The 12,397-nt window shown below is 34.9% G+C and overlaps 1 protein-coding gene across 1 annotated transcript in view; it reads left to right on the forward strand.

Moving 5' to 3' along the window:
* Positions 1 to 9,975, forward strand: part of Ofcc1 (orofacial cleft 1 candidate 1) — a 310,574-nt gene extending 300,599 nt beyond the window's left edge. Inside the window, exons 19-20 of the mRNA XM_013521801.1 lie at positions 8,125 to 8,287; positions 9,888 to 9,975. Of these exons, the coding sequence (XP_013377255.1) occupies positions 8,125 to 8,262 (138 nt within the window). The 3' untranslated portion in view covers positions 8,263 to 8,287; positions 9,888 to 9,975. The remainder of the gene's footprint in view (positions 1 to 8,124; positions 8,288 to 9,887) is intronic.
* The last annotated feature ends 2,422 nt before the right edge of the window (positions 9,976 to 12,397 follow it).

The raw sequence follows: 12,397 nt of genomic DNA on the forward strand, positions 1-12,397 counted from the left end.
GTAAAAGGTGGCCATGCTCCTGGGCACTGGGAAGACTTTTCCCAAAGAACATTCCAGCAAACAGTAAACCAGCTTTTCTTTTGTTTCAAGTTTCAACAAATGCACAGGTCTTGCCCACTCTTGGGTCTACAGTTCAAATCTATTCATTTATTTTTTCCTGCTTTACTTTATCTGCTTCCTTTTCTATGAAATATTCAAAATCCATTTTAAACTGAACTATCCCCTGTAACTTTCTCTAACTCTTATCAGGAGTCCTAGTTTTTGTCATTTTAGTCTTTCTAAATTTATGTCTGGTATTACCTCATGACTCCTAGAGGACAGGAGGAACCATAAAGCAATACCAGTCCCTGAGCAAATTAAGGACCAGGCAGACCGACTTCAGGCGCTCAGCAGAGCTCCCTCTTCCCTGACCCCTAGTAGGTGCTGCCAGGTCAATCATTGTCCTCATAAGCGCCAGAATCTGAAAATGAGAGACTGGGGTCCGTGCTGTGGAACCTCAATAAGAAACAAAATCCATATATTATCTTTCCCAAGATCTATGTGTTGTGAGTACATTTCAAGTATCCCTTAAGTTTTAAAATAATGGCTTATACACAGTCCCTTACTTGCTTACGTTTAAGTTCAACCCTTGAATTTCCTTTGTATTAAGTACACAGCCGATGGTAAATTTATCAAATCAAAATGAAATTTTGGGTTCCAAAATATGCTACTTGATTAGTCGTTTGGCACATTGAGATTCTTACCATCTATGCCCACTTTGTTCTACTTATGGGAACTAGAATTTAGGACATGATTTAAACCATGATGCTAGTGAGCTCTAAACCACATTCTGGTCAGATATTCTGATATTGGAATAAATAGGCAGCACAGTCTAGGCCTAATTTATTTACAAATTCTATCTGGGGATGAAAAGGAAGCATGAATGTAATTTTGCTTCACTTCTGTAACCGGAACTCTGTTCTCTAAGGTTTTATGGTGTTTTTAAAAACAGGTTATCTACTTATCTGAAGTTCTTTTGCATTTAACACATCTTTACTTGTCACTAATGATTTCGAACCCTCTCCTAATTCAGGTATGAAATATAGGTCAGGCATTCACCTCTTGCCTTTTTATTCTCAATAAAGCCTTAGCCTTTTGAGATAGAAACAAATTATCTTCAAATTTTTGTGTGGGAAGCTACACTTTTGACACAGTGTGATTTCTGCATGAAAGAGGTCAGATTCCAGGCATCTGAAATAGAAGTTATATTGCAAACATTATGTTCCAGAGATGTGTTTTGTATCCAGGCTTGTGGGCTAAGATGACACAGCTCTTACGGTGTTAGGCTGTACATATTTTGCTTTTTAAAAAATCTCTCTTGTCCACTTCTTATAGAGGGTCCTGAGCCCACGGTGCCTCGAGAGTCTCTCCTTCATTCTGCTTTTTGCTGCCTCTCTGAGCTCGGCAGATTCTGAATCTTCACAGAGCAGCGCTTTGTCTCTTTGTTGGATGGGTAGGGTTACCTTGAGGTGTTCTATAAGGACAAAGTTATTGTAAAGTTTTTAGTGCTACAAAACCTAGAAACCCAGGCAAGACTGGTGCAGATTCATCAAGTTACAAATAAGCTTCCGGATCCCAGGGTAGCAGCCGCAATTAAGAAAGTCCTTGGAGCATTCGTTGGGCGGAATGGGAAAACGGTTTTTTGTCATTAGAGGCAGTGTCGCCTGGTGGTCTGAGCGCAGAACTGGGAGCCGGGAACTCGCGATCTAAGGAGGCTCAGCGAAGCCCTCCTGCGCTGCGCGGCTTTAGGCGAGCAACTCGGTCTCCGGAGGCCAACCTCACCTACTTTGAATCTCCCATCTGAAGAGCTCCTTACCACAGGGCCAGGGGATGCACAGCAGGAAGCCTGATTCCTTGTCTGCAAAATTAGAATATTAATACTTGCCTAAATAACAGATTAACCAATTAGTGATTAAGCGTTCTGCTGATGGAAAGCAGCAGGAGAAGAAAGGAGAAAACGAAAACCCCAAACACAATTTTATTCTTGGTGGGTTTTACTCAGCTCTGGAGTTTACTGCTGAGAAGTGAATCCAGGCCCGTACAGGGCAAAGAACAGGTGTCGAGAAGCCGATTTTATTCCCCTCAGCGTGAAGGTAGCGCACGAAGCTCAGCATCCTCGGGTCTGCAGGAAGCTCTGAGGAAAAGAGGGGAGAGTATGCTTTGTCCTCGGATCAGTGAATTGCAGGACAAAATCTTATAGGAATAATTGGGAGTTTGCTGTTTATATATATATATATATATATATATATATATATAAGCCTACTTAGGATATTGGAAATTCTATCTACTTTTTACAAATAACCAGTTTGCTGTATGCGTGGGTAAGGGAGACAGCAATGTAGGATGGCTGGAAGAAGAAGCAACAGGAAGATACAAAAATGCAGGACCTATAGACAACGTTTATTCAATGGATGCAAATTGTTGATATCTTACATTTTGAGAGAGAAAATCACCCCATCTGTTCTTCTTTTGTTGAAAGCAGCTGCGCCTGGAAAAGGGCAGCGTCATCCTGTGTGCGTTCTCGTGGTGCATGGTTCCAGGCAGCTCCAACACAAAACCAATTCAATTACACAGAAATGGAAGAAAGTCACATTTTCATTGTGCACAGCTAGAATACTTGACATTTTGTGCACAATACCCGTGCAAGAGGATGCAGGGTGTCCTTTGAGAGTGCTTTGCTGTCATAAGTTCCAAAATATACATTGAAAGGACATAGTACTAGCGATGCTGATGATTTTGCATAAAACATTGCTAAACATGTCAATGTACACTACTATATTTTATTTCTGGCTTTGAAAGTTGATAGTCTCACTTCAAAATTTTCAGAAATGAGGTCCTGATTCTATTTTGCTTATTTTTTCACTAAGAATGATTGTCTGTTTTAACAAAACCTTAAAGAGTTACCACTGTGTTATATCTAAAACTTAGATCCTGTTAAAAGCAGCATTTTTTATAAATGAGTACAAAAGCAAAAATAGAGATCAATCATTAGACTAGTATCAGAATATAATGCTAATTATAAGACATCTTCCTGACATACTACAATGAAAAGTCTTAGGTAGACATTGTTCATTATTATATCTAATATAAGCTGTGTGGATTTAGTTTTCCTAACACAAAATTATTATTCCTGCATATGTGTCAAAATAGATTATATTATTTGTCCATAGTAATTAGGTCATAGTAACGTGAATAAAAATATAGTCTCTATGACTTGCTCTAAAATGCTCAGCTTTCCAAAAAAACTAAAGAAGAAGCTTCCTACTTCTGGCTTCATTTATCATTTTATAGCTAGTATTGGTAAACTGCAGAGGAAAATTAAGTTTTGTTTTTAAACATAGAGTACAATAAGTGTTAAATAATATAACAGATTTCAAGGTTTTCTGTAAAAAAAAATTTACTTTAAAAAACCTATTTGAATTATAAGGCAGAAATTATTACCTCTTACTGACTAAGTCAATTTTGCTATAGCTATGTGTGGTTCTCTTAGAGAATCATAAAGAATTGCTTTGCTTCCACTTATTGTATATTGAGATGTGATTGCTAAAATGGTTTTAAAGATTCTACAGGTCTTTCCTAAAATAACTAATATTGCAAACTTATAAAATCCTTTCTCTATGATTCATTTGTATTCATAGTTTGAGATAAGCAGTCATTAGCTATTCCCACTTTACATGGATTATACATTTTAATTTATGCATATAAAGTGCTCAGATACATTTATTTTGGAAATACTTTTATACCTAAAATAATTTGCAGAGTTTTAAATTTCCTTTGACTATTCAAATAATTAGAATGTATGAAAGCTAGGAAAGAATTATTCTATCATTGTATTATATCTACCACAAATGATAAATAAATGTATGATAAACTAGATAAGAAGATTTTTTTGGGTTCTAAGTCATAGCAAATATCTTAGGAGGTATACTAGGTGCAGAGAAACAGTTCAAAAATAAGTCTTGGAATATAAACTGAAATATATGGTTAAGTGAAATGTTTACTAAACATCATAGAGGTGAAAAATTAAATATTGCACAATAGGTACACAATGAATGTATTAACGTGAATAAAAATATAGTCTCTTAATTTTGTATCTTTTTCTCTCAAATTAGATTTTACAAAAGATATTTTAGAGACTTAAAAACAAAGAAAACTTTCAAGTTTCTTTTCATCTATTAATGTAAATATGCTACAATATTTGGAAATATTTTAGTTTTTGCATTATAAATAAATTTAAAATCTGTGCATTGAAAAGTCAGGGTTTGAGATGAGCATTTTCAGAAAAGGTGATTTTTGTCTTCATTTGCCTATGCTACATGATATTGGTTACTGAAAATATCAAAGATGATTCACTCATAGGGACTAAAAAGAAATTAAGACAAACAACCCTGAATTATGCATATCTTCTTATACTCATACTCAGAAATATTATGATAATAGTTTGGTGCCTTTTGCAGTTATGTCAATATTATATAAGAACTGTACAATTTTTTTTTACAAATATGTTAATTTCTTTTCTTTACTGTTAGTTTCTCCATTTTAGCTTATGGGACAAATTTTCCAGAATTATCTGAAACAATTATTTAATGATGAAATGAGAAACTCAAAATAGAAATAATTTTTAGAGCAAAATAAAAGATGGATGGGAGGAAACGAGAAGGTAGACATGGTGCAGCTGGAAAGTGGACCTGGGGATGGGAAGGCAGAGAAGAGAAGGGGATATGAAAATAATTATAGGGGTTGGGGATGTAGCTCAGTGGCAAAGTACCTGCCTGGCAAGCGCAAGGTCGTGAGTTCAGTTCCCAGTACAGGAGAAAAAAAAAAAAGAAAATAATTACAATACAATATGGGTATTACCAGCTCCCCAAGATGAAAATAACCATTATGTGTGACAAACACATACTAATAAAGAAAGGAAAAAAATCTACATTTGCTTAGCAGCGGTTAATTTTATATGTGTATCCTATGAATTATTTTTGATATCACATTTTTGAAACACTGATAAAAATCATACAAATTTACTTTATGTGCAAAATCACATAGAGTATGCTGAATGACACTTAAAGAGAGTGAAATAGTAACAGTAGCTTATTTCTGAAGCAATCTTGACACTAATGCTAAATTACAACTTGGGAGCATCTAGCATTTTTACCTTTCTGAGAAAAGCCTTTTTACATATTTAACATAATTCCAGGGAAAATAAACTGGAATTATGTATAAAGATATGTACACTGTAACCAAGGGGCATTTATATTCCCCTGTAGAATACTTACAATGATTTTATTGCCATTTTGTCTCATTTTCTAAAGGATATAAAATACAGCCAGTAAACAAACTAGACTTTAGATTTAAGGTGACAGCTGCTCCTTCAGAAGCAATATCCAGATATTTAATCTTAAGCACATTGAATATTTTACAACCACGAAAAGTGTACTTTTGCAAAAATGAAAGAACTGTATGCTTTGGCTTGTAATTTTTGCAGCTGTGATGATCGATACAGCCGCTACTACTTATACCCATCATCACTAACTCCTAGAGAATAAATCTGAATCCCAGCCCTTTGATCTTTAACTTCTTGAAAAAAAAATGAACATAAGTGTGCTACATCTTCCAAAAAGCAAACATTCTTTCTCTAAACTGTTGATTCAGCCTGTAACTTAGAGTGTCATATTATTTCTAATTCTAGTTTTGAAATCTATAGTTTAAAACTAATTTGAATAGACTCTTTACCCCCAGCTCAAACTGTTGTGCTTCAGGTGTAGCATCTGAATCCACGGAGAAGAACTTGAACTTTATTTTAGAACCATAATAGGTTTTATTAGAGGTCTCCAAGAATTGCTGTCTTGCTGCTGTGTGTGAATTAGTGCTACGAGTACATAAATCCTGGGCTAAGTGGGCAAATGAAATGAACATGTACTTCTGCAATGTATTTTCTATGTTATTCTTCCTTCTCTTCTTTTAATGGTCTTTCTATGAAGTTTTATCAATTTTATATTTTTGGCAGCTGGATATGATCCATTGCACTGGCTTGATTGTAAATAATCTCAATTTCATTTTTCCACTTAGAAATTTGAGGATATTTTTACTCTCATTAGCATGCTATTAGCTACTCTTTTCTATGGCCTGCTTTAACCCGAAGAGTTCTTAGAAATCAGAAGCTTCTTTATATCATCAAGTGCCAATTCTGCTTGAAGCACAAGACAGGAGCCACATGTACTGCAAGCTGGACAGCCACAGTGTCACTATCGAATACTAGCTTCACACAGCTGAAAGATCCTTGTCTATCTCTATAGAAGTCATTTTCTTGTAACATTGCCTGGCAATGACACAGTGGTATTGTGCTTGCATTTTATTTGTTCACAATCATAAACTCTAAAACCACAGTGCTAGAATCCTGAGTCAAATCACCAGTGGCTTTAGCCTCAGCCACACTAGTTTTCCTCCAAAAAATCTCATTCTGACAGTTTTTGCCCTTTTTTGTTTCTGTGACTCTTATGATGGGGGTAGAATGTATAGTTCTATAGTCTGTCAGATTCATTGGTGCCATATTATTTCTTAAAGGTAGATCCTAATGGTGGAATTACCAGTCAAAAACCATGAGACTCTAAAAGCATAGAGTTGTAATTCTGGCTTGCACCTTTAGATAGTCTGAGTAAGAAGACAGGGTGGGCATCTCAATAAAAGCCATTGTGCCTAGAATGCTTCCCAACAAATCTAGATTTTAAAAGATCATGTACAAAGGTATAGAAAGATTAGAATGCATAATAAATGTAAGAGATTAGAGGATGACAGAGAAGAAAGTGAAGACAAAGACCTACATTTCTGAGAAAATCTGGAAAAAAAAGACTCAACAGGACAAGAAAACTGTGGAGTCTGTGGATATTTATAGTCTCAGTACAATTTAGTTTTATATTCCAAACTCTAACCTGTTCTTCTTAATCGTGAATGATATTTGTTAGCCAAAATACATGGGAATCATCATAGCTATTATGATAGTATGGCTCAATTCACGATGCCAAAGGACATGATAAAATCTCTTCCCTTTTTACATTCTGCATTGGCTTCATTCTTGAAAATGTTTTCTTCATATGTTAGTACCATTCCAGACTTTCTTATTCCTGTTTCTCACTAAGTTGGAGAGAGATTTTTTTCCTAGTTTTCAATCAGTAGCTTTTTGTCCATTTGCCCATGCTAGACAGAGGCTTTGTGACTGGTTAGCTCTACAATTTTTGTGTTCATGAGGAGCTAGAGTAGTTCTAGAAAGAGAAAATAGGTTCTGTAACCAAAGAAGAGCTTATTCAAAAGGCAGATGTCCTCTTTGGTATTTAGAAAAGACATTCAGTTGGTGAAACTACATGGAGATGTGGTTCCCTGCCTTTCTCATCTGGATGGCTTTCAATTCAAGAGGTCATAAGTTCTGCGGGGAAAACAAGCCTTCTGCAGAATGCTTGGAAATGTTAGATACCTTCAAGATGTAGGAGAGACACATGAAGTCAGAGGAATTGGCGGTTATTACAAACAGTGTAGGAATAAACCCAAACTGTGTGTGACAAGGGGAACAGACTATTGGCATGACTGCAAGTTGTGCTCCAGGGTAAGTAGTCTTTTATATAAAGAAACTTCGCCTGGCACAATAAATTCTTACCCAAAGAAATGTGACACTGCATGTGTGCCCAAAGATTTGTTTTCCGTACACCCCATCAAACAGAAGTTACAAGAGGCACAAAAGAGAATTCCAGTTTTGTCTTTGCTTTTGACATTTTGGGTTTCAGTGGAATTAGAAAAATGTGCTTTTCAAATATATTTTAATTGCTTATTATGATCCTGTGTTCTGCACTACCAAATGTATACACACATTACTGCATTATTTAGTTGTTATAAAATTATTGTAAGAGTCATAAATGAGATGGAACTATAAAGCCTAAATAATACTCTTCTATGAAGCTGTAGAATTTGGATAATACTGTGTGACATTTGGTGGGGATTTTCAAAGTGGAAAAAAATAACAGCTTTTGGTCAGTCCACCCAGATATTTCTTTGAAACATGGTGAATTAGTAAGTGCTCATCTCGTCACTCCTTTCCAGGTGTTTGGTGATATCAGTGCCTTGCAGTTTGTTCCGAGTGAAGTGACAGCAGCTATTCAAGAGCGCATAAATGAAATGGACACTGTACTCAGAGACTCCCATGCTACAAACCCAAGAGACAGGAAAGGAATCCATTAAAGTAAAAAGGTGCTTTCTTCTGCTGGTAAGCATTCAATTCTTTTTCTTGTGTAGCTGGAAATTTTCCCATTTTTTTTTCCACTTAGAACAAATTTCAAGAAAAAATGAAAACCAACAGGGTCAGGTCCCTTAAATTGGTTTGCAGAGCATGTAGTTTGTATTCTAAGATGACAACATCCAAGACCAAGCCGGGTGCTATTAAGGTTTTTGCATTCACTTCAGCTCTTTCTAAAGGGTTCAAATTAACATTCCCTTCTTTGCAGTTTTTATATAACTACTTTTTTGTCTTTACACCCATACTTCTATTTGCTGAAAGTTTAGAATGAGATTGGTTACTACACATGGGATTGAAGAGTTGGTGGGTCATTAAAAATCTGGCATCATTAAGACTGTTTTGCCTTCATTATAGAAGAATAAATACAGTGGATATCCAGATGCAGAAATCTATGGTAAAAACATGTGATCACAATCAATGTTGGTGGTTCTGTGCTCACTTCGGCAGCATATATACTGAAATTAGTGGTTTCTCAGGCCCTGGTTTTTATCGTCATCTAACTTATGATATTAACAGTCTAACATGAGAAGTTCACATCACAGATTACATTTCATATTCCTTTTTCTGGAAGAAATTATCATATACACATACACTATACTTTTATCTAACCAACATATAGTAATATCTCTGTCAATAGATCCCAACTTTATAGAAACTAATAAACATTCTAAGCGTCCTTTTATAGTTTGGTGGGTTACCAAACTATACCTACCCACTTCAGGTGACTAGAATCTTCCTTCAGATACTTAACTGTCAGCATCACTGTCACTTTGACTTTTATAAATATTACTCCTTGCTCAGATCAAAGATATTTACCTCCACTTACCCATTGTGTATACTCATTACACATGTTTGTTTTTCCCATTAGAGCAGGAGTTACCTGCAGAAGACTCTTAAAGATGTGTCTGAATAAACAGAGAGTTGACTAGGACCAGGTACTACTCAGGCTCACTAAACACTTGCTGTTGAAAAGAGGAGCAGAGGAGGTGTAGGTGAGAGAGTGATACTGGGGCTGTTTTGTGCTGTCATTTAAGCATAAAGCCAAACAAAACTTAAAAAAAAGTGGGGCCATGTATATTAAAGCAAATCTTATGATAGACCTATATCAGCACAACGTATATTGAGAAGGGGTCAAATTATAGGTCTAAGAGGATTTCTGCATCTCAGCTGTATTTTACTTGATTGGTAAATCAAGTTGATAAACCAAGTTTACTTGAAAAAGTGCTGTGATTTTTACTGAGTTGTTATTAGCTTGACTTGATTGGTATAAATAGCTGCAGATTTGTAGACCTATCGCTTCTACTTTTATGTTCCTCACTAAAATTAAACTTCATAAGGGCACAAAACATTTTGTATTTGTCTATACTCCCTGCCCAATTCCTAATATACTATACTTTAAACTAGTAAGAATTACATCTCTGCTGCATGAAAGAATAAAGTAACAGAATAAACTGTCTAATTTCACTTGTTTATCCTGAATGAGCTATGTGACTGTGAGTTGACCGAACAAAAAAGAGACCAGAAATAAATTGAATTTTTTTTTTTTTTGCTTTTTCATATTTTTGTTTAGGAAATTGGTGTCCTCAATGGAAGGATGAGTATAACTAAGAAGAATCATATTTTCTGCTTTCTGAAGGGTGCTGAGAAACATATTCTGTCCCTTAATCAAAGATGTTTTCTAATATATTATTGAAAAGCATGAGTTTTTCAGTATTTTAAAACACATCTGCAGTGCAGTGGTTTTTTGTTACTGCTTTCACTTTATATTTGTTTTCCCTGTCACTGAAACTATCTTTTTGAATAATAAAGATTAACTAATAAGTTCAGAGTCTGAGTTTGTATCAGAGTTTTATTATGTATTTATGTAGGTGTGTGATGGGTACGCATTTGCTAACATGTTTTCAGGAGTTCTCCCCTCTTGTTGAAAAGAACCTTTCTGATGTTCCTGGACCCACTGCTATAACCCAGTCCTACACTGCAGTAAGATTTTTGGTACATCTGAAGTAAACTTACTCCAGCATTGCAGTAAGATTTTTGGTACATTTGCATTAGCATTGAAAAAAATCTATTTGATTTTTAAAATTTTATTTTAAAGAGAAAAAAAATTTCAAAACAAAATAATAGGAGAATAACAGTGGCAAGTACACTGTGTATTGTTCTCTTCAAAGTAGCTATTCAAAGTAGAAGACATGGGCATGAAAAATTGTCCAAATAGTAGTAGCACAAACCCTTTTCTCCAATGAACTAAGAGAAATTAGTATTATAACTATCTTAACTATCATATATATTTTTCCCTTTCCCTTCCTTCGTTTCTCCTTTCCCCTATTCCAGTTTCTCTTTCCTTTTTGCATATGTCTGTGTAGTTTTTTGTAGAAAAAATATCTATTCATTTTTTTCAGACATATTTTATGAGAAATGCTAATTTTTAAAATTTATACTACTAGGTTCTTTTTGTTCATTAAAAAGGAAGTTGTGTCTGTTTATTTGTTTTTTCCCCTCTTCTTTACAAGAGAGTCTTTTTTTTTTTTTGTCTGTGAGTTATACTCTGAGTAGCATTGTGGCCATTCTTTTCAGCTCATGGAACACAGTATATTAACTCTTGTTATTCTCTGTTTTCTTATGAAATTTTTGTTTTATTTTTTCATAGAAGTAAAAGGAGTGCTTTTTTATTTTCTTTATTAACACCCACTTGTATTACCTTAAAAATTTTTTAAAGAAAATAGAAAAAGAAAAGTCTTTATTCTTATAACCAATCCCTCTCACTTTTCTGGAGCTCTTTATGAATTGTGAAGAATAATTCCATGGACAGAAAGATGAGAGCAGTCTTTCTAAGCAGATGTTCAGCAAAGGCACATTCTAACGTGACAGGCACCAGTGTAAAATCCTCTGAGGGAGCAGTGTGCGTACTTATACATGGAGAAAAGTACTATTTTTCAAATTCAAGCAAACTTTCAGAGGACTATGTATCTGTGAATGTGATCACCAGGTTGTTTTTTCGGTCTGTTGAGGATAGTTCACAATGCTAATAATTATTTTTCAGGAATCTGTTAGTAACGCAATTCCTATGAATTCATGCACATATTTTCAGAGGTTCCCTGAGTAACTTCATCTCTAGTGTGTAGTTGGTTACTAACTGATGTGTCATGCATGTTGATATTTTTTCATAGAAAGATAATACACAATGTGAAATATGATAATAATTGAAAGTGTAAATAAAAAATCATTTTAATAGCTCCATTTTTGCTACTACCTACTGTGTCCTTATTGTAGATTATTCATTTGGACTTCAGTTCTATTAAGGAATAAAAATATAGATAATAAGGAGTTAAAATTTAAATGCTTGCTATAAATTTCAGAGTGAAATCTATTAAATGTCCCTTGCATTAACTTCAGTGACAATAGACAGATTATGCACAGTGTCAGTTAAGCAAGGGATAAAAAATGAGTGATTTTCTTCCTTCAGTTAAATATGGTGCTAAGTGGTATGCACTAGCATTAAAAGTAAATTACTTATCACTTCAATAATCACAGCGTGAGTGCATTCTATTGGAAGCTGTATTCCAGTCTTCCTTGGTTCTCAGTTTTATTAAATGAATCAACTGAAAATGCCTGGGTAAGCAGAAGACAAAGCCTTGATGGTGCTATGGCATTTCTATTTTATAAGTGCTTATTCAAAATGTCTTCAAAATGGTACTTTCTATGTATGTTAGTTACTAAGAATTCACACGCTGAGAATTATACATACGGCAGACAGGTTCATCTGCTCCAGCCACCTATGTGAAACACATATCCTTTCTACTGTACCACTCCGGTGGGCCTTCTAGCTTAATTTCAAACACTGTAAGAGGTGGGAAAAATAATTATTTCAAAGGAAAAATCTACCCTGGGAAAATCCTGCCCATAGTCAGAAATAACTTGCTACTGTGTTTCAGTAGCCTGCTTAATATGGCAATGAAGAGACTTGGAAAGGGTAGATCTTAACTAGATAGCTGCTGAGTAAAATAAAGCAAACCCAGCTTTTTATTTTTAAATCCACATTCCTTATTTTCATTTCAGTGCATTTTACACATTTTCCTTTTT

Source organism: Chinchilla lanigera, unplaced genomic scaffold (genome assembly GCF_000276665.1).
Source record: "Chinchilla lanigera isolate Chin_1 unplaced genomic scaffold, ChiLan1.0 scaffold00064, whole genome shotgun sequence".
In the NCBI taxonomy this organism is placed as follows: Eukaryota; Metazoa; Chordata; class Mammalia; order Rodentia; family Chinchillidae; genus Chinchilla; species Chinchilla lanigera.